The 23,588-nt window shown below is 40.3% G+C and overlaps 1 protein-coding gene across 2 annotated transcripts in view; it reads right to left on the bottom strand.

Moving 5' to 3' along the window:
* disc1 (DISC1 scaffold protein) overlaps window positions 1–23,588 on the bottom strand; it is a 107,148-nt gene that overhangs the window by 26,373 nt on the left and 57,187 nt on the right. For both annotated transcript variants that reach the window (XM_057848306.1, XM_057848305.1), the window contains one exon: window positions 4,924–5,167. In XM_057848306.1, the coding sequence (XP_057704289.1) occupies window positions 4,924–5,167 (244 nt within the window). The remainder of the gene's footprint in view (window positions 1–4,923; window positions 5,168–23,588) is intronic.

The following is a 23,588-nucleotide window of genomic DNA, read 5'->3' as shown; positions in this document are numbered from 1 at the left end:
ATGTCGGGATATAGGTTGTCAGTTAAAAATTTGCGGCGTGGCTGGAGGTCCGGGTGTGGGGGGTGGTGGCTATCCCCTCATTCTATCCCTGAGGGCTGGTTAATGAGGGCACGGATGGTCTAGGAGACCACCCTGGGCCCCGGAGGGATGGCGGTGGCCTTTTTGCCGGAGCTGTGAGAGGAGGGATGGGCCGTGTTCGCTCACCACCCCGATCGGCTGGGGCGGTGCTGGTGGCCCTGGGGCGGCCCCTGAAAAGCATTTCCACTTTTCTACAGGACTATTACACGTCTTAAGGGCCGTTTAAAAGGTGACTCTCCGAGAATACGAAAAATGTCCAATTTGCATTTGCGTCTCCATTTAAACAATGTCGCGATTCCGCAAGAAAACGATGTCGTATTCATGCCAGGCCCTAGGGGGCAGTGCAGATTTACTGGGCGACAGAGAATGATGCACTTTGACCCCACCAAGCTCCCTCAGCCCGGAAAAAAAATATGCCCGCCCACTCGAAGCAATGTCATTTTTTTTTTTTGTTCAAAAAGGCACAAAAATTGAAACGTTCAACATATTTAATTTAAAAATACTATTAAAACAGTAAATTAAAGCCGACATTCCGCCATATTTGCTGTTTTTAATGTTTATTAGCACTGCTGCGCACGCCCAATGTGACGTGTACTAGTGCTGACGTTAACGACGCGGTCTCGCGCCGCAGGAGCCTTTGATATGCATGCCGAGGAAGCCCCCCTCAACCCCCCGCAATCGGATTCTTCCACTTTGGAAGCAGGAATCAGAATTTTTCGTCTTCGCCTTCCGTCTTCGCCGACACCATATGCACACGAGGCGAGTCCGCAACTCAGTCATTGCGTCTTTGTGTCGCAGAGTCGCCATGTAAACTCCCCCTTAGTGGGCTCACACATGACTGGGTAGTATTAGACACACTCAAGTAGAGAGACTGTCAGTGTCAGAATTATCAATCAGGCAGCTGATAATAGGATGTCAACATATCCCCAGTTAAATGTGATTTACATAATAGTGGGATCCACACCTCACATTGCTGATTTATGTATGCACCAGCCCACCTAATCACATCTCATTTTGATTCACCTCCCCTCCTCTTTCTCCTCGGTTATCAGGCCACCCACACAGTGTCCACAGGTAAATCTAATTAGGTAACGATAGCACCACTATGTGCGCTGGTAACATAGGCGTGTTGTTTGTTCTTCTCCTCTTCTGTCCGTGTCCTTCCCTCTCAGTCCCCCATAACCCATTCCTGCTCGCTCCTTTCTCCTAATAAATAAAACATAATGAACAACCACAATGGGAGTATATCAAACTTCCATGTGGGTGTCTAAGCAGCTGAAAGGTTTTTTTTTTTTTAAATAAATAAATAAAGTCGTTATCGGACAACTCTAGTTAAAATATGAATCCACGTCGTCGGAAATGTTAGTCAACACTGGCCGACCATGCCGTAAACATTACCGATGACCAGTTGATGGAGGGCACTGGTGGCTTGTACAGTGCCTTGCAAAAGTATTCGGCCCCCTTGAATCTTGCAACCTTTTGCCACATTTCAGGCTTCAAACATAAAGATATGAAATTTAATTTTTTTGTCAAGAATCAACAACAAGTGGGACACAATCGTGAAGTGGAACAACATTTATTGGATAATTTAAACTGGGGCGTGCAATATTATTCGGCCCCTTTACTTTCAGTGCAGCAAACTCACTCCAGAAGTTCAGTGAGGATCTCTGAATGATCCAATGTTGTCCTAAATGACCGATGATGATAAATAGAATCCACCTGTGTGTAATCAAGTCTCCGTATAAATGCACCTGCTCTGTGATAGTCTCAGGGTTCTGTTTAAAGTGCAGAGAGCATTATGAAAACCAACACCAGGCAGGTCCGAGATACTGTTGGGGAGAAGTTTAAAGCTGGATTTGGATACAAAAAGATTTCCCAAGCTTTAAACATCTCAAGGAGCACTGTGCAAGCCATCATATTGAAATGGAAGGAGCATCAGACCACTGCAAATCTACCAAGACCCGGCCGTCCTTCCAAACTTTCTTCTCAAACAAGGAGAAAACTGATCAGAGATGCAGCCAAGAGGCCCATGATCACTCTGGATGAACTGCAGAGATCTACAGCTGAGGTGGGAGAGTCTGTCCATAGGACAACAATCAGTCGTACACTGCACAAATCTGGCCTTTATGGAAGAGTGGCAAGAAGAAAGCCATTTCTCAAAGATATCCATAAAAAGTCTCGTTTAAAGTTTGCCACAAGCCACCTGGGAGACACACCAAACATGTGGAAGAAGGTGCTCTGGTCAGATGAAACCAAAATTGAACTTTTTGGCCACAATGCAAAACGATATGTTTGGCGTAAAAGCAACACAGCTCATCACCCTGAACACACCATCCCCACTGTCAAACATGGTGGTGGCAGCATCATGGTTTGGGCCTGCTTTTCTTCAGCAGGGACAGGGAAGATGGTTAAAATTGACGGGAAGATGGATGCAGCCAAATACAGGAACATTCGGGAAGAAAACCTGTTGGTATCTGCACAAGACCTGAGACTGGGACGGAGATTTATCTTCCAACAGGACAATGATCCAAAACATAAAGCCAAATCTACAATGGAATGGTTCAAAAATAAACGTATCCAGGTGTTAGAATGGCCAAGTCAAAGTCCAGACCTGAATCCAATCAAGAATCTGTGGCAAGAGCTGAAGACTGCTGTTCACAAACCCTCTCCATCCAACCTCACTGAGCTTGAGCTGTTTTGCAAGGAAGAATGGGCAAGAATGTCAGTCTCTCGATGTGCAAAACTGATAGAAACATACCCCAAGCGACTTGCAGCTGTAATTGGAGCAAAAGGTGGCGCTACAAAGTATTAACGCAAGGGGGCCGAATAATATTGCACGCCCCACTTTTCAGTTTTTTATTTGTTAAAAAAGTTTAAATTATCCAATAAATTGTGTTCCACTTCACGATAGTGTCCCACTTTTTGTTGATTCTTGACAAAAAAATTAAAATTTTATATCTTTATGTTTGAAGCCTGAAATGTGGCGAAAGGTTGCAAGGTTCAAGGGGGCCGAATACTTTTGCAAGGCACTGTAATTAAAAAGCACCAAGTAAGAATGATGTTCGCATACACACACACATACTGTATATATACAGTGCATACTGTATATATATCCATATGTCCTACATTCTCTTCATGTAGCCCCACTCACTAGATGGCCCCGAGAGATTAAGCATTTAGTGAATGTCTCAGGCACTGGAAACTAGAAGAGGAGGAGTTGGAGGAACCATCATGGAGGAAAAACCTCTGAATGGAATGTACCACCAACAGATAAATGAAGTAGCAGATCTGAACAAGTCCTACCAATGGGTAGAGAGTGCTGGACTGAAAGACAGCACAAAGGCAGCGCAGGAGCAGGCCTTGAGCACCCGAGCAATAGAGGCACAGATATACCACACCAGGCAGGATCCCAGGTGCAGGCTGTGCAAAGAGACCAATGAAACAGTCCAACACATAATAGCAGGATGAAAGATACTGGCAGGAAAAGAATACATGGAACGCCACAACCAAGTAGCAGATATAGTGTACAGAAACATCTGTGCAGAGTATGGACTAGAGACCCCTAGATCGCAATGGGAAACACCTCCCAAAATGAGAGGGCTAAGATCCTGTGGTCGTGGCCAACCAACCGGACATCGTGATCATGGATAAGCAGCAGAGGCAAGGGCGTAGGCTTGCATAGGGACACTAGGGACATAACAATACCAACTTTTCTGGATGCTCAAATTGTCACCACCAACTTTTAAGCAATTTTATATGCATGATATAATAAGTTCCATTATAGATCGTCTTCCCATATGTTGTAAGGATAGAATTGACCCTACTATTATTAAGTGAATTATTTTCATTACGTTCAAACTTACATTTAGCCCTTTTCACTTTCTGAATGAGCCGGTCCATCCCCCCCTCAAATGCACGTTTGATTGGCTAATAACTTGACCCAGTCCCGACAAACACACGCACGCTCACACTCACACAACCCCAACAGAAATACATGTCGACAACATTCCGCCTTCTCCGCCCCCTTCGAAGAGGAGGGATATAAGAAGTTTTTTTTCGACCAGCAGCAGCAACAGTAAGTATTTTAAAAAGACGCAAATGTTGTCGAGGTGGTAAACACACCACTAGTTTTGCTACTGAAAGTCCGACCTGCATCAGAGTTAGCATAACATTAAACTGTGTGAACTTGCTAACCTACAAAACTCAAGTAGGAAGCTGCTTAGAGAGAAGTGTCCTTCTGTCTGTATTTTCTACTGTTAACGTTAATTAAACTGTAAGAAATGTCGTGAACTCTGCTGGAAACTACAGAACCAGAAACTTCTGGGTGAAACTGACAAATTAAAAATAGTTCGGGGGCTTAATGCGCCATGAATCTGCTATGGTAGCATATAGACGTATTGTTCTATCAAAAACAACAGTTCTTTTGGCTTAAAATACAGTTTATTTTTAAGAGGGGTGCAAGAGCAGAAGCTGCTTTTTCAGCCTTGTCTGTGTTTTGTGCCAATATACAGTATATTGACAATTAGATTGACTTAAACTCAGGCGCGACATATAGTCTGGAAAATATTGTAATCGGGAAAAACAGTGGAGCCAACACCCTGATAACTGTTGCTGTACAAAATCAGCGTGTTTACCAAATAAATTGTGAAAGGGAAATTTCATTTGACCTTTCAGAGGCAAGCATCTGTCTAAGGAACGTGTAAAAGCCAAAACATAATGAAGGGGCATGTTTAGAGATGTAAATCTCATTTCACATGCGTCGCGCTGCATGTAAACATACTGTAGGAAATCCATATAGTTAATAATACATTGTCTCGTTAACAAGACATGTAGAGATTGTGTTACCTTGGTGAACTCAGAGTTCTGTAAATTAGCCTCGGGACACCAGCGGCCGCCCAACGCAGTTAACATGGCGCTGTCTTCTTCCTCTTTGTCGCACATTCGATTTGAAGCATAGTCAGCTGTGGCGAGATGGTCATCCATGTCTGCTCCGATACTGACGGATGTGCGTAAATGCAAACCTCTTAAGAATAGATGACACGCTTCCAGGTCTGCTTCCCAAATCCGCTCCAGGCCTGAGCAGCTACAGCTGACACCATATGAAAGAAAATGGAAAAATAGGGATATCACAATCACACATTTTTGCATTTCACCTGATTTTGAGTGAAGCGAGAAAAAAAAAATACAAATCTTCTCGTATTTACTGTTTGACTGTTTGTATAGGGCATTTAGATACATGACGCCTTCTTATCAAGAAAGCCCAACGTGTGCGTCATGCAACTGACTGAGCAAGATTGACGCTGACAAGACCACGTCTGCACAACCAACTCTCACAATCAGTTCTCCCGGACAGTCCAGAACAAATGGCCGGACGCCCTGTCCCAACACAAAGAACACCGGAGAACACCCGATAATAATCTGATAACACGACTGACAAGACTCCAACAGCCCCTTTGTTGCTGAGGTGGCAAAATTCACAATTTTCGTTGCCCTGACAACAGTAACTCCCGAATCCTCCTGTCCAATCCATTAACAGACAATAATCCTAAACAACGCCCATACACACCCTTCTTCTGCCCACAGCCCGCCCCGCGAAAGCCTTCAAAAAGACTGAATGTTTAACTAATCGTTGTCATTTTTTCTCTGGAACCTTTTGTTGACTTGTGATATGGTGACCCTGAATCCTCGCCTGGGTCCCTCTGTGCTGTATGATCGCTGTCGACCTGAATAAACTGTCAACTTGTGCTTCGAAACCTTTTTCCAGCTTTCAAAATGGAGTCAGTACAAGGAGTTAAGGTGAATGAGCGGGGTTTGGCCTTTTTGGCCGGGTTGTCGGATTCTCGCCGACCCAGGCCATTGACTCTGCGCTAGCGCGGGTCCGGCGGTTCGGCTGGCGTCATTCCGGCAATCTGGCTAAAAGGTCAGATTCCTTCAATCTCCAGCCTGATCTAGATGTATCACTCAGATGATTTGCATCAAACTTTGAAAGCTACATCTCACTCCACAAACAATTCAAAACAAATCTTTGACCTTTTTATGAGCTACTTTTATTGACCTTTGTCTTTTTCTGACCTTTAAGTAATGCATCATTTTCAAATATTTGTGGCCGCAGGTGACATTTTGGCAACCAAATGTAGTGACCTTATTTCTTTATAGTTTTTTAATCTCCCCTGCCCAAACAGCAAAGAAAAATGTCACACTGAAAGGAAAAAATATATTCCTTTAGCTATCAAGAACAAGCTTTCTAAGATTCCATCATGTGCAAGAAACAAATGAAAGGTGACAAGATGTGGGGAGAAATGTAAACTTTATGATGCTTCAAAACATGTCAGTAGAAATATCCTGCATTTCGATAGATGTATTTCTATTTCCAGCCTTGTCAAAAACATTCAGAGTCAAACTGCTGATAAAAAAAAATAAAATAAAAAAAACGGCTTTCTCGAAAAGAATATACTTGAGTGCTGTGGAGTAAAATTTTGAAAATAACTCCATCATCATAGAGACAAACCAATGCAAAACATTTGCAGATACAGTGAAATCTCTTCCCCAACTTTGTGTTTTTAGCAGTAATGAAGCTCCCGAAAATTGAATTCCAATCGTTTTTTCCAGCTCATCTCCTGCCTGAAAAAAGCTCCCAGCTCTTTGCCCTGCCAGTGGCCTTCCCATCAGCCCTCGTCTAACCTTCATTTTGGCACACAGGTGATAGAAAACTACTCATCCTCGCAGTCCTGCACTCAGCAATTTAGCATTCAGCACTGCTTTTTCTCAACGCCCATTGAGCCATGCCATGGGTATACTACCTCTTTTGAGTGCACACAAACAAAAAATGTTACCTCGGGGAATTAATCACAAATTCTGAAAATGTCAGAGCTGGGCACATCTATCACAAAATGTCCCCTCACAGTGACTGCTGGTTTTCAAGCTATTTTGCAAAATAGTCCAACTACATGACAGTTCCAGAGCTGCCCCGTGATGGTAGCATTCCGGTAAAGCCTTAGCCAAGGGTTAATTGGTGGCAGTGACTCGGTCTACTCTCTGACAGTGACAGGATGTGGGGGTGCTGCCTAATTGATGGGTAAATACACCCAGCGACTACTGACTAGAAGTAGTGCAGTTTCTCCTCATGTCGCCACGCTCACCCAGCTGCCGAAGGTTTGTGACTTGAATTACGGAAATTAGAAGCTGTGTTTTGATACTTCTAGCACCAGGACTCTGGGCTACATTCACATGGCTTCCAATTTTTTTGCCCATAAGCGATACGTATCTGACATTTTCATGCAGTGCAAACAGTCCAATTCTGATGTTTTCAAATCGGACCTTGGCATTTTTTATATGTGGATATACATTGGATATGTATCTGAGGCTACTAGACTACTGTATTAACGCTCATCCATACACATACGATCTATACCTCTTCAATAAGTGAAATACTTCACCACTGTTCAACAGCTCAAACAACAGACGCTAGGGAACAATGGCGGACAAATGGACAAAAAATACCTGTTGCTTCTTTATACGACACGTATATAGGGTTGCCAAGTCCGTCAGATTAAGGAACACCTCATTGGTAGAGCAGACTAGCCTGATAACCGTCACCCTTTATTTATTTATTTGGTCAGTGAAGAGTGTTTTTTTTTTTTTTTTTAATTAATAATTTTAATATAATAATTTTATTCAAACCTGAATTAATTAGGTGCATAGTGTGATATAAGAACATTGAAAAACAATAATTATCAGCAATGTATTTTTAATACAAAAAATATTAGAATAAAATTTACATCTGTTATGATCAATTTAAAATTGTATACTTTAACCCTTAAGGTCCTCAGCCTTTTTGTGTGCATGTGTTTGGCCGTTTTTTATAAATACTTTTTTTTACAAGTGCAAACATAAAGTCTGAGGTTAACTGGGGTGCGTTCAAAGCAAGGGCGTAGGTTTGCAGAGGGACGGTAGGGACATAGAGTAACTGTGACTGTGGACCATCCCCGACGTGCCGGAGCCCGCCGGATGGTTTGGGCTATTTTCTATTTTTGCGGGAGACGCATCCGTCAAAATGGGTGGAGCCAGGCCCAGAGTCAACAGACCAGGTGCTTATTCTCAGTTTAAACGTTAGCGAAAGAACGCTTCAACATTGAGGTGGAAAGTAACAAACTGATTTATGATGCAGCAGTTCCTTTTCATAAGGACAACATTAAAAAGGGAGCTGCATGGAACACCATAGCAGAAGCTATGAGGGTGGACGGTGAGTTTTTATGCAAGTTATGTAATTTGAAATAGTAATTAAATATTGTCAGAAACCCATGGTAAAAGCAAAAAAAAAAAAAAATCGGGAAAATATGTCTAGTCAAATCAAGTCCACCTCTCTCTCTGCTTCTCTGTTGAGTACAGACTCCGTGTGTTTGTCGATCACGTGAGAGCCCACGACGGCACGGAGCTGCCGGAGCGCAGTTGTGCGCAGCCCGTATGATATGTCTTATTTTTGACTTACTGTGACGCACGCAGTCAACACGGAGATTGACGGATCCGTACCGAAAATGCGTCCATTATAATTTGGCCTTAATACTACCAACTTTCCAGGATGCTCAAATTGTCCCGAACAACTTTTAAGCAAACCTTATCTGCATTATATATAATTTGTTCAGTTATGTAGGTAATTTCGATTGTCTTCCCATATGTTGTAAGGATAGAATAGACCATACCATTATTAAGCAAATTATTTTCATTCTGTTCAGACTTTCATTTATACCTTTCACTTGTTGAATGTGCCAGTCCATTTTTTTCCTGTGAAACGCATGTTTGATTGGCTTATGACTTGATCCCCCCATCCCGCCACACAGACACACATGCACACTCACACAGCCCCGACGGATTCATGTCGACGACAAATTGCCACCTCCGCTCCCTTCAAAGAGGAGGGATATTAGAAGGTTTTTTTAGGCCAGCAGCAGCCACTCTGAATAATGTAAAAAGAGGTGGGGGGGAACCACTAATTTTGCTACTGAAAGTCTGACCTGCATCAGAGTTATCATAACATTAAACTGTGAGAACTTGCTAACCCTCAAAACTACTGCGGTCCAGCCAGCATCCACAAGGCACAACGAAGTCAAGCTAGCCATCCCTCATTTGGATCATTGTTTGCATTATGTGCATTACAGTGATGCAACACGGTGGCTTCAGAGTTCAAGTCCCTTTATTTAAAAAATAATAATAATAATAATAATAAAAAGGGAGCTATCCAAGAATGGGTCCACTACAGGGGGACACTGACATGAACATAAACTGACATGAAAAATAAATCTGTGAAATAAAATCACGCATCAGAACTTCTTGAGAGTAATTTGGTGCGAGTCGAGCATTGATCATTTAGCCTATTAATTAATTAGGTTCATATTCATGAGAAATGTAGCCCAGACCCACGTTCAATAATCTGGTCTTATTAATGAACCGTCCCCATCAAAAAGTGTACATGCAGGTTATTCTGTTATATCGTCCCTACCAATGTTGAGACCAAACCTACGCTCTTGGCTCAAAGTCCCCTCAGCAAGAACAGTATTGCAAATGATCACTCCAAATATAATGTGAAAATGCAAACGAAAATGACAGAACACAAAAATATAACAGAAATAGTAATAAAATAAACTACACACAACAAGAAAACAAATGATCATTATTTTGAATATGCCTTTTAATCAAACTTCTTATCTCTCACTCTTTATGTTGTCTTCCGGTATCATCATGACAAGCGACAGTACCTCGACATTGAGATGAGCGGGATTGTCTGTCAGCCCATCGGTCAGAAAAGCAGGAGAGGCGGGAAATACGTTTTTCTACATACGGCGGAAAACACAGACAAGGCTGAAAAAGCAGTTTCTGCTCTTGCCCCCCTCTTTAAAATACTGTGTTTTACGCCAAAACAACTGTTGTGTTTGATAGAACAATATGCCTATATGCTGCCATTGCAGATTCATGGCGCATTAAGCCCCCAAACTATTTTTTATTTGTCCGTTTTACCCTGGAAAGCCCCGCTTACAGACGTCGCACAACCACTTTGTTTCAACCTAGCCATAAAAAGAAGGTAAGTAATCGTACTTATTATTCGAAATGTCTGTTTTTTGTTTTTTTTTTTAGCTTAGAATCATTAATGGATGTCTAATATTTAGTTAAAAAAAAAAAAAAAAAAAAAACTTTAAAAAAATTATTCACTGCATATTTTAAACTTTTAAGCAAACTACGTCACAATGAAAAAAATTTGCGTCTGTAAATAATTCAAAGATAACTACCTCATAACTATCGCTTAATTGTATTTTTTCGTTACAGTCGCATTTTCCGCAATATTTTAGATGATAGATAATCGATCCAAACAAAGAAAAATTGAAGGAAAAAAAAGGCGTTTAAAAAGGTAAATATATGAAGATGTAAATCTCGACCACTCCTTGATGTCTGCGATTTCTGCATCGCGACCCTTTTTATATTACCATGTTTCTCCCATAAAATCCCCCAGAAATCCGGCTGAGGCAATTCACAGCTGTGTCTTGACACTTGGTGATACATGCTACATGGAGTTTTTGGATCGAAAAGAGGTAAGTACGCAATAATATATCGTTAAACTTAGTGATGCACGATAATACATTTTTCAACCGATACCGATAACCGATAATTTCCTCCTCATTCCAACCGATAACCGATAATGTCAAGCCGATAATTCTATTAAAAGATTTATGTAAAATCTTAAAGTATACACAAAAGAAAATATTACTGTGCAAAAATATAATTTATTGCTCTTTTTTTTTCAACATAAAATATGAAAAAGTCGTCAATTCAAACATCTAAATAATGACAGATTGTCTGACATTGTGTAATGGTAAACATTTGGCAACAATTACTTAAAGAGTAAATACCTAAGTTGCACAAAATGCCTTTAAAAGTAAGCCATTCCTAACATATAGAACATTAATACACTGCAAAACACACCTCCTTAAAACTAGTCAGTTTTAAGTGTAAATCTATTGGCAATAAGTGAAATTATCTGCCATCGCTTCAAGTGTATTTCTCTCAGATTTCTTGGAAGAAAAATAGCTAGCTGAAAATAATCTTAACAGCCTTGCAATAAGCAATACATTATTATACTTAATCCTAAAAAAAAAAAAAAAACTTGGAAGAAGGAAAGATTTTGAATAATATTTGTGGCTACAGAATATTGATTTAAGAATTTGATTATCTACTGTGACTGTAATTGATCAGAGAAATAAGTTTAATAATTTGAAAAGTGATTGCTAATGTTATATGCTTTGTTGCACACTGTGAAAATGATTAACTCAAAAGAGCGAGATGTCATGTACCCATTCTGCAGCGCTTTGTTTACATTTGCGGCTTTCACGACATTTGCTTTACAGCAGCTTAACTGATACACGGCAGTACTATTTGGACGGAGTTGGAGCTCGCATCCGCGTGCGTGTTGTTTTGTGCCTGAGTTTTGTTAAACCGAAAATAAAGGCAGCGTTACAAAGTCATCTGACCGCTCGTCATTTTACATACTGAATGCATTATTGACTGGCTGACTTCGTTTTCTCCATGTTTAAATTATCATCTAACCACTGTGCCGTCATGATAAGCTTGCTTACTGGACATCACTTTTTCATGAAGAATGGTGGTCGTATAAACTGCATTATTTTTTTTATCCAGGGCTTTGGTTCTCGGGTCATTTAGGTTAAAAAAAAAAAAAATGTCTCGTCTCGGCGGCGGCGGCAGCTACGTTCGTACCGGATAATTCGCCCGCCCCAGCCGGTTCGCCGCGGCGTATTCGGGTCCTGGCTCTGCTCGCACGCCGTGGGGGAACGCTCGAGAAACCGGGGTGTTCGCCGGAGGTCCCGAAGCCAGGGAACCAGGCTCGGCCCGCCGGCGGCCTGCCAGACCAGCCAGAGCGGCGGGCTCTGTCGGAAGACGGCTACTTGCCGACTATCGGTCTCCAGTCATGCCGGTGTTTAGCCTTAGATGCGGATTTACCACCCGCCTTGGGCTGCATTCCCAAACAGCCCGACTCTGTATCGTCACAAGCCCTGTAGTTTAACTTTGTGTTTACAATAGCTTTAGCATTCCCGCTAGCAGCAGCCTCGTATTCGTTCCAAAAATCTTTGTGATGCAGTTTTAAATGGCTGCTGGGTTAGTGGTTTTGAATGAGGACGCTTTCTTTCTGCCTCGTGGAACTTCTACGGTACATGTCTCGCAGATGGCGAGAGCGTCGTTTTTTTAGTAACAGCTGCCATAATATTCAACTACTCTTGTCGTGTAACTCCGCCTCCTCAACCCCTCCTCCCTCAGGGGCTTTAGAGAGGGGAGGGGTTGAGGAGGCGGCGTGCTGAATTCTTCGGTTGCGCACATTTGGAGGCAAAATCAAGTATATAATTATCGGATTGCATTATAGGTTGAATTTTTTTATTATCTGGATTATCTGTGTGACGTCATAATTGCCATTATCGGCCGATAATTATCGATGACCGATATTATCGTGTATCTTTAGTTAAAATCATGGCGTCTTTAATTATGCTCTCGCGTGCTCTCACCTCCAGTTAGGGTTTTGCTGTTTTAAAAAAAAGTCTTTTTTTAAATGCCCTCCTGTTCAAAAATTGTCTTCCCCAGAAAATTGAGATTTTAAGCTTTCCAATGATGTATCACATATGCATATAGGACAATTTTTAAATATGGCCAAATTGGGGGTCTCAGATCGAAACTTCAAGTCACCTGGGTGTTTTCCGCCATATGCTTGAAAAGCACCATACCAGTATTAGTTAGTCTTAAAAATCTGACATTATTTTTGGTTTTCATGACAAAGTACGTCTACTGTATTGTTAGCTTAATACAGGAGGGCGTACTTTTGTTTCCGATTTCGGGACGATTCAAAGAACAGTTGGCAACCCTACCTGTGAACCAATCAGGTTAAAAAAAAGTTGGCCACGGTAGCATAAAATCATCAAAATTGCCACAAATGTGTTTACTTCTGTAAACACTGTGACACGCGCATAGGAACAGCAACACTTTACGCCGTTGCTAGTCTAAAGCAATTTTAGTGAGCCTGCTATTTAGGCACAAGTAGACAGATAAGCAACTCTGTTATGTAGAGGTGATTCATAAAGTGGCATGCAAAAGTTTGGTCATAACTACAGGGCATGTCAATCAAAAGGATACCTGGGCCACCTCAAATTGTTCATCTCAACAAAGACGAGCAGCTTCTTTTCACCAGTGCTGTCCTGCTCTAGCACAGCTTTTTAAAAATTTAAGCTTCATCCAATTTAGGTGTGCTATCACACAATTATACAACATTGCCTAGTGTTTATCCATATTGAATAAGGTGGTGACTAATTAACTGGCCAGAGGAGTGGATGCATTAATCATTACACTACATTTATTATGCACATCTTCCCAGAACCCAATTCTTGTAACGTTAGGTCAACTGAAAAAAAATTTACATGTCACAAAACCAGTAGCAGCCCAGAATTCGTATATTAAGTTATTAGTGATGCATGAAGCTGTTCCTTAACAACCCCCTTTCTTTTACAAAATCAATAAAGTGCTTTCACTTTTGTTAATTAGTCAGGAATCGGAGATTAATTGTGTCAACAACGCACATAGCACCCGCTGAGCAGAGGTGCTAATAACATGGTGAGAACCAAGGCGGTGACTATTGGATGGAGTGTGATGATGCGTGTGAGTGTGGAATGATGCATGGCGCAGTGAACCCTTTGTGAGGTGGGTGGTTTGATTTCTGGGGAGGATTTTAAAGCAGCCAACCGAGCAACCAGTGTTGCTCTGTTCGACACAATTCACACTTGACAGATGCTGCTTGGATGCTCCCAGAGTGCACTTAGCTTGAACTGAAAAAAAAGCTTTTTTTCCCAGTTTTAACAGCCTATATATTCTATATGCCACATACAGGTTAACCATAGAAATGATCAATTGTAACCCAATCTTAATTAAAAAAAGATAATAATAAACAAGATTTTTTTTCTCTGTACTTCTGAAAAGGGCATCAAATGGCTGAGCCTTTGCTGAAAAAAAATGTTTTTGTCCTGGTGACACATTTACAACAACTGCAGATTTCCGGTTTTAGTCTTTAGTAAAGTAATTGGTTTTTTTTTTTCTATCATCAGCATCCAGCACCACTCGGGTTATCAAAAGTTTCGAAATGTATCAAGGTATCGCAACTGAAATGTTGTTTCTGGATATGATATTTGATTGCGAAAGAGGATGCAGAAGTATTGATACTAGTTTACTTGTTTTTGCATTTTCACAAGTCACCAGAGGTTTATGGTAATAATGGATGTTCTTGCATTTCCCTTGTTAACTCTTTGCCTGCCATTGATGGCGCTAGGCGTCCAATCCATTTTGACTGGGAGGAGCAAATGAATCTGAAAGATAGGCATTCACAGCCAGTCCTGGCAGTTTAAATGAATTGGATATCTATCATTGTAAATGTGGTAATTATGGTTCAATTCCTTGTTAATTTTAGTGTACCTACGCCCAATGTTCCCTCTATTTTTTTATGTGTCTGAGCAGACACACAAGCTCCCTGAGCACACTGAGGACCACTGTGAGCAACATCAGATGTGTATGCGGTGGCCCCACACCAGTATCACGCCTGTTCAAAACCTTGGATTATAGCAAGTTACATGGTTTATTAAAAGAATGAAAATACAGCAGCAATTTGAATTACGAGTGGTTTTCTTTTCATATAATTGATTTGGCCTACTTAAAATGAAAAAGACAAAAAGTCTCATTGTTCATGAGATTGTTATATCTGAGAGTCCTGCCATAACCATGGGAAGAGTCCTGCTTTGGCCTGGAAAAGGTCCAATTGTGGCATAAGTGAGTTAATAAATAAAACATAATGAACAACCACAATGGGAGTATATCAAACTCCAACATTAAAACTGTTCAGACAATAAGGACACTTAAGATTCCTATTCTCCTTGTCTAAGCAGCTATACAGGACAGGTTAAAAAAAAAAAAAATTACTGCTTGTTCTTGTATTTGCACATAAAAGAACCTCATTTCTTTTTTACTATGGCTTCATTAGTGTAGTTTCACTGCCCATTCCTTTCTCCATGATAAAGGGTTAGCATTTGCATCTCAATTCCGCTGCACTTTTGTTGGCTAGCTAACCTGCAAGGCACGTATGGGCTACATAGCGTAAGTGAAGTGAACTGTGTCACATTATTGGCTAGACACTTGTTGCTCAATGAGTTACGTTCCAAAATGGTACAGAAAACAATTTTGTTGGTCTAAATACCTAGATTATATCGGTTCTAAAATTAGATTTTACTTAATACTGTAGCACTCGCAAAAATTGGCAGCGTAATGTTGCTTCCATGAATCAGCACAGGAGTCTAGCTCACTTTTCACTCTTTATTTTTCTCCGCTACAACCCAGGTCATACACCTCGCAACTGGATAAAATTGTGGTGTAGTAACCCATCAACGGGAGCGTAGCGTTGACGCATCGAACACACCAATAAGAGCGTCGTGTTGGCTTATGGAACGCACCAATGGGAGCGCCGCGTTGCCGTATCGAACGCACCAATAGGAGTGTCTTGCTGCAGCGCAGACAGTAGTCCTAGTGACACTACAATAAGTTTCTGTTGAACTTTATTTTGTGCACAGCATCGATTTTCTTGTGCGCTGAGTAGGGTTGGGCATCGAGAATCGATGGGACCCGGTTCTAACACCCCGATGCTCCCGGAACTGTTCGAATTTTTTTGTTTCGATTCCACGTTTCGATGCCCTGACTGCCGAGCGGGGAAAAAAATGCTGACGAAAACCACAAAGGAGAAGCCACAGGAAGTTTGTGCATTGCAACTTGATTACAACCATGGACACGGTGTGGCGGCACTCAAAAGTTTTGCTCAACTTTACAATATGACCAATATGAATACCTCAGCTTCACGGAATACAAGTGCAGAGTAGCATAGCTGAGTGCCGCGCCGGTCCTCTAAACAGTCAGAACCAGCTAAGTAAAACAATACATTACGTCTGTCTTCTGCTGTTCCCGCGATCCGACCCCGGAGTAAGCAAAAGACGAAAGATGGATGGATGGATGGAATAGTACAAGAATAAGTCGTATTATTACGTCGGTCTATGGTCGATATCACATGTATATAGAACTAGATGCGAAACGACAGAATCGCGGCGTTAGCAAATGTATAGAGGACTAGATGCGAAAGGACACTCGCTGGCATAAGTAAACAGCCGCCATCTTAAAGCAGTAGACGCCTCCGTTAAAATCAACAGTATTAAAAGCATCTTTTGTTTTAGAATCTGTTGTGTTGCTTGTCTAGAAAGAAGCAGCCATATGAAGCATTCAATTACTTTTTTAATGAATTCATAGCAGTGAGCACATACAGACATCACATAGTATCCTAGCCACTGTCATCTCTTCTTTGAGGCATTATATGCACACACTCCTACAGCGCCACTCACTGGCCTAACTGGTATTGTCACAACATAAACGTTGCAAGTGTCTGTAAACACAACCAAATCGGTTTTACAAATAAGAAAACATTATTTTGCCTCATTATAATCAATAGAAGAATTAATTTTAATGCTTCATCTTAGTTCCCACCTAAGGTACATCTATGGCAAAAGAATATGTGTAAATGTGTTTCATGAGCGTTTGAAAAATAAACATCTTTGTGACATCAAGTGCACTCCTGTAGAAAGAAACTTCATCACATTAAAGTTCAAAGACTGATATTTATATACAAGTTAAAAAACAGCCCTCTGAGAAATTCATATAATTCATAAATTTCAGATTAATTGTATTAATGATAATCATTAAAATAATGAATAAAATAATAATGATAAATAATAATGAATTTTGAATTCATATAATTTAAAAAATCGTCAAGAAGTTAAGACATTAATATAAACTTTTGACCTGTCTCTTAAAAGAATCTGAATCAAGAATCGTTCGGAACCGGAATCGAAACATGGAATCAGAATCGGAACCGGAATCGTTCAACTTCAAATGATGCCTAAAACTAGCACTGAGTTTGTGCAAGCAGTGCGCGATTGTGCACGCGCGCACCTTAGAGGGAACACTGCATACGCCTGAAGTTTTGTTGATTTTGGGTCAATCATGCACATTTTGAATAATTTCCTGTTATTAAAAAGGGCATTAAAAAGGCGTTTCCAGTCACTTCCTGTTGATTTTGGGCTACTTCCTGAAGATTTTGAAGGAATTCCTGGGGCACTTCATGTAAATTTTGGATCACTTTGTGTTAATTTTAAGGCAATTCATGGATTTTTTTTTTTTTTGTCAAAACAATGAGGAACTGAGGAATGAGGACTGACTTCAATTTAAATTTGGGTTATTTATTTATGTAGTATGTAATGAGCATTTTTTTATGTATCGATATTGAGACTAGGGCTGTCCCAAACGACTAATTTTCTCCCGATTAGTCAGCCGACTATTTTTACGATTAGTCGACTAATCTAATAATTATTATTATTATTATTATTTTTTTTTTTTTTAAACTAATTTAGCAATGAAATTTTTGTTGACGCTTAGCAATTCACAAAAAACATATTGGAACACTCAAATTATTTATTAAAGTACAAATAAACACGTAAATAACAATAATAAATCACAAATAAACAATGAGTTCAAATGCTGATAGAATTAACTAGTATAGCCTCCCGATTGAAAAGATGGTCTCTTAAACTGATGGTTTACAACTTTTATTCCATCCTTGATGTAAACACACTGTAAGAGCTACGTTGCACACAAATAAAGCAACATAATTAGAAATTAACAAAAACTTTTCACCTTTTTCCTTTTAAACCTTATTTATATATCAATGAATTGCCTATATGAATTGCATTTACCTTAATTTATTACCTTATCATTGACAATCTCTCCCTTGAGTGCAATCACTGTATATACTGTATATATTTATGACCTTTTAACCTTATATAATTTTCTATACCATAAAATAAACCATAACATGAAATAAACCTTTCAATTAGCATTAAGAACAATAGTAATAGCACTTATAGGCCCATTGTCAATGAAACATTATTATTTAGTAAGGCGACAGCACCCTCTGGTGTACAAAAAATGAAAAAAAAAAAAATTTACAAACTGCGTGAAGGCGCTTGAGGTTTTTATTCACGGCCGACGTGCAGCCCAAGCTTGGCATTGAAGAGACAGGACAGAAGAGTGTATTCTCCTTTGTTTCTTTGAAATAAGGCAATGTTTTGGACACTCTGGTGCGCTTTTTTTTGGCTTTGTGCCGCTTTCCCCGCTTGCAAACAGAGCATCCGACATTCTAACTTTCCACGCATATATTTTTTAAACCCTTCATTAACCGTCGACGGGATGTTGTGCTCGTCGACGGATTTACGTCATCGATGACGTCGACTATGTCGACTAGTCGGGACAGCTCTAATTGAGACAACGTAAAAGTGGGCCAGAATGGTCAGGAACGCAGTTCCGGTATAAGATTCAGGGCAGGAACGTAGTTCCGGTATAATATTCAGGGCCGGAATGCTGTTCCGGTACACGGTGCTTCGATTCCAAAAATATGACGGCAACTGTCAAAACGTTATGTAAAAAAATTTTTTTTAAATGCTGAGCTGCCACACATGCATTTCATCTCCAAGAAGAAAACAATCTACCAATATCAGATTTACACGCACAAGTGTTAATAACAAGCATAATAAAGCGCTTGTGTAGCGTAATCCGTTTCCACCTATATTTATGATTTATATTATTCCACTGACGGCATGGAGGTTTCCCTAGCTGCTGCAGTTATCCGAGTCTGACGATGATGAGTCACGTCAATGTGCGCATGCACACAGCAAAGCAAAACGCCTGGACTCATTTATCCATTCAATTGGCTGACATACTGACATGTGATCAGCAGAGATAGTTAGCTAGCTAATGCATGTTTTCTTGAACAGCAACAACAACAACAAAAAGTTTTTGGAATTGATGCGACAAAAAAAGGTCGATGCAACAGAAAATGGATCAAATCTTTAAGAGCAAGGAAAGCGTTGAGGAGGCTTATTTATCATATCATTGGCTCCGTGGCAACCTTCACGTCGGGGAGTTCCTGTAAGAAGTTCTAGCCACTTTCACCCCTGGTCACCACGGAGACAAGAAGTACATTTATTCCTCCAACAACATTCCTACCTGTACTCACCTTTCGTCACTGCTGCACTTTATCACCAGTGATGTACACCGAAGCAGAATGATAACATTTAATATGGATGATGGATGGAAGTGCATTATGGAGGGCATTGCACTACATATTTAGTCAAGCAAAATGTTACCTTGCAACTTCAGAGCACTTGGAATCATTGGGCCTTAGATATATAAACTATATTTTTATATTTGTGGCTATGGTTGCCTTATATGATGCTTATTCAGAACTATAATTAATAATACCATTGCAAAATGTTTTGGAAGAAGCAACAAACGAATGCCCGCTCTGAAAAAGGGTTTTGAACAAGCGAAAAGTGAATAAAGGTTCCTGGTTGCCAACTTCAAACTGATGAGAGCGGTTTTCAAGGGAATTAATACTGAAAAGAACGTGTATTGAATTTTGATTTAAAAAGATCACATGCCACTAGACAAGAGGTTTGACAGTTTAATCCTAATTCCTTGCCGGGGTTCAGCAACTAATTTTATCTTGCTTAGGCCCTATCTTATGCAGGGAAGGAAATCCTACTTTAGCGATATTACTTAATCCATTCAATGCTGTCAAAATACAACAGCAGTGGGGACTGACTTCAAGCTTACTTTAATGTTAGAAGCGATTAAAATTTGTAAGGAAATGCAAATTAAATTTCATCCATCAATTCGTTTGCATTATTAAGATTTGGGTGAGCTGGTGCACCCTGGACAAGTCAGCAGTCCATCACATATGGCTCATGAGAGATTACAAATATATTGAAACTGAAGATGATACCGTGTTTCAATGTCATTTATCCTGTCAGACTCATTTAGACCCATTTAGAAAATAATAACAAATATGAAATATTTAATTGACATTAACTTTTTTTTGTATCTAATGTTCTCAACGTCAGCAGCAAAGCGGAACCGTATTGATTTTTGAATGTCTGTTTGCTGGTCCGATTGTTTGCGTGGGTTTTCTCCTGATACTCCAGCTCCCTCCCACATTCCAAAAACATGCATGTTGTTGGGTCAATGTGAGAGTTGATGGTTGTTTATCTACTACATGCATGTGCCCTGCAAGTTACCGGAAGCCATTTGAGAGTGAACCTCAGGTCTCGTCCGGATTCAGACGACGCACTAACTCAGCCATGACCCAAAGGAGGTCAAGCAATGTAAAAAAATGTAAGATTCATTTTCATTTTGCACAAGACTAGTTCCAGACAGGAGAGAATTTTTTTTTCTGAAGTATATATACTAGAGCTGTCAGATAATATACGGAAGCCAGTAATTTTGGCCGATGAAAGCATTTTCAAATGATATCGGATAATATCGACATCAGTTTGTCATTTTTTTTTTTTTTTTTTCATTCTTCATCCTTATGTGTTTGTACAAGGGCTGGTCACAGTTTAGCACAGCAGTTATGCTTTTTGACCATCAGATGTCTCTAAACCAAGAATCTTGGGATTTGTTTTGTGAGATGACCGTTTGCATTCATGGTGCAAAACTCAAATGAACAATAAATCAGTGTTGTTTTCGTCAACGATGGCTATAGCGAAAATATTTCGACGACGAACACTTTTTTCATGACGAGACGATAACGAGCTAAAAACGTGTCTTGGGAGACTAAAACATCACGAGATGAAAATGTGCCATGGTTTCCGTCACATGTTCACAATTATGACATTTTATGTGTAGTTAGCCTTGCATTGTAGTAGCAATGTCTGGTTGTATAAGTTATTAATAAAAACCGGTATAACAAAATAATAATAATAATTCCTGTGATAATGTAACGAATCGGGTTCTAAAGCGGCGGACGTTTTTTGCGTGCTGTGTTTTGTTGAGAACACTATCAATTGCGGCGGACAGTAGGCGTGTTGTGTTGGACAAGTTTGAAATAAATTATAAAAATCTGACGAAGCTGCCGATTTCTTTGGCGATGTTAGCACAATAAAAATTGTCACCTTATAAAGATTGGCGAAAGGAGGTCGGAGCAGGACCGTGGAGATCGTAGACATTCTACGGCTGTATTGTTGAGCCAATTCACGGATGCACACCCCACGATCATATTTTTTCTATCATTTGCAACTTCATTTCAATGGTGTCACCTTTTTCCTTGTTTCACCACCTGTACCAACCTTTTTGAAACCTGTGTTGATTTCTCTGACAAGAAAATCCGCCGTGAGTCCATCTGCAGTGTTGTCATGTCATCGCATTTCGAGCATGTCGCCAGATGTATAAACAAATGCCGAGTCAAATTTTACCTCGGATGTCAAAAAGATCATGTGTCAAAGTGATCATATGACAAGGTACCACTGCAATTCGAAAATTTTACTTATTTATTTATTTTTGGAGTAAAGCTTTTGAATTTTACAGACAAAAACATTTTGAATAAACGTCGGCTAAAACTAGACGAAATTACTCGGTGTTTTCATCAACAAAACTAGATGAAGACAAAAACATTCGGAAATTACTAATATATGACTAAGACTAATAAGTATTATCGTCTAAAAGTCTAAGACGAAAATTAAAAAGGCTGCCAAAAACAACACTGCAATTAATGATTGAAAAATAATGAATTATATTTGAAAAGTTAATGCCAGTTGGTTTTCATATGCCAACCTTTTACCTCATTCACTGTACTGAAGCTGCGTGCCTTTGTTGTTATTTTGAGCAAGAAGCACTGTGTGAGCCATTTGTGATATGGTAATGCCTTACTGACACTTTGCAATTGCACTTGATCCAAAGAAACTGATGTTTGCACATTTTGATTTCAACAATATCCACTCTATAATGGTGCAATATAGGCACTTTTCCCATGACTTCAGTGGAAGTTGTTCTCTCATTTTTCACAGAATGTTTATTTGTAAAACCTTGAAGTGGTTACATTTACTATCATTAAAACATCAAGTGGGGCATCACAATACAATTAGCCATATTATGTTAAAGAAACACATGGTCAGGGGTGCACATAATTTTTTTGCCCAGGTTCTCAGAGGAGGACCTGGAGATGTGACTTGGTCCTCATTGAGCTTGAGAGCCGACCCGCCTGATGCGATAAATTTATGACAAGCTTTACTTAGAGCCAATTAACTTTAATTAATTATATTAACAATTAATGCTTGATTAACATCAACTGGCACAACAAAATTGTAATTACTTTGAAGTGAAATGTAAAGAAATAAAAAGCACCAATTCAAAATAAAGGGCATTATGCGGCTCCCACATTAACTCCAAGCCTTTTTAAAAGTGGGATGTCCTCCTCATAAGACCTCATTGAACGTGCATGTTTAGCTTTGTAAAATGCGAGCAAAAACACGTTTGCCAGTGCATGTCGCTATTCATTACCTTTATTCCGCCCTATTCCGCCACTTGTCCATAGGGCGAGTGGGGTCCTGTTTGACATCGATAGTTTGCTTAATTGCCACATCCTCTCTGTTTTTTTCGTGCTTTTCAAAGTTTGGATGGCCGAAATTCTTTGACCCTACATAAAATGCGCTGCTCTTATCGGCGACATTGGGATTCTCACGGCACATTTTGTGCCGCATTTCCGTGCGAGCATCATTTGCTTCTAGCCATGGTACCTCCTGTAGCCACTTTTCAGCAAAAGTCCTTTTTTTTCGGTAGCTGCGGTGACGTCTCTGTCGTCTGTCTGTCTTTTGACGGGGGTGGGGGAACACGGAAGTAATTACTCAGTGTGGCCTGCCTCTTCGACATTTTGAGAAGTTATTTTCTCGTGTCTGCCGCAAATACAGTGGTCAGCCATCGGTACGCAAAAGCGTATGGAAGCCGTTGAGGGTCAGCGCGTTTGTCTACGTCCAGTACGCCTGCGCGCATGCGGACCACTTATGTGCACCCCTGCACATGGTAGTTTTTTAGTTTTGGTCAATTTTAGTGATGCCGGTGGACAAAAGAGGTACTGTTTTGCCTTAAGGAAAGCTGCGTTTCCCATGAGGACCAGAGCACACCCGAAAAATGTTGTGAAATCATCAATCAATCAAAAATTGATCTCCCGGTCGCTTGCAGATGGATTAAACAACATTTCTGTTGCCAGCGGCTGTGTGAAGGATGAAAAGTAATAACGTAATGAATCCAGTTGTGGCTAAACAATAGCATGTAACGGTTAGCAACCGTTTGGCTTAGGGTGGCTAAACCCCCCACCCCACCCGAGCTCGTTAGCTTTAACGAGTTCGGCTGAGGGGGAGGAAGGGGATTTCACGCCAACGAGTGAAAACCGGGCCTATGTTTATTCTGTACATCCTGGAAGGCTTCCTTTTTTTTCCTCTTGAGACAAAACTTTTGTCTCTTTTGTTGCTTTGCCATCTTTACAGTATTCGCGCAAA

The sequence above is a fragment of the Corythoichthys intestinalis genome, chromosome 10 (genome assembly GCF_030265065.1).
Source record: "Corythoichthys intestinalis isolate RoL2023-P3 chromosome 10, ASM3026506v1, whole genome shotgun sequence".
NCBI lineage: Eukaryota > Metazoa > Chordata > Actinopteri > Syngnathiformes > Syngnathidae > Corythoichthys > Corythoichthys intestinalis.
The sequence above is the reverse complement of the archived record's forward strand: the minus strand, read 5'-3'. Positions and strand labels throughout refer to the sequence as shown.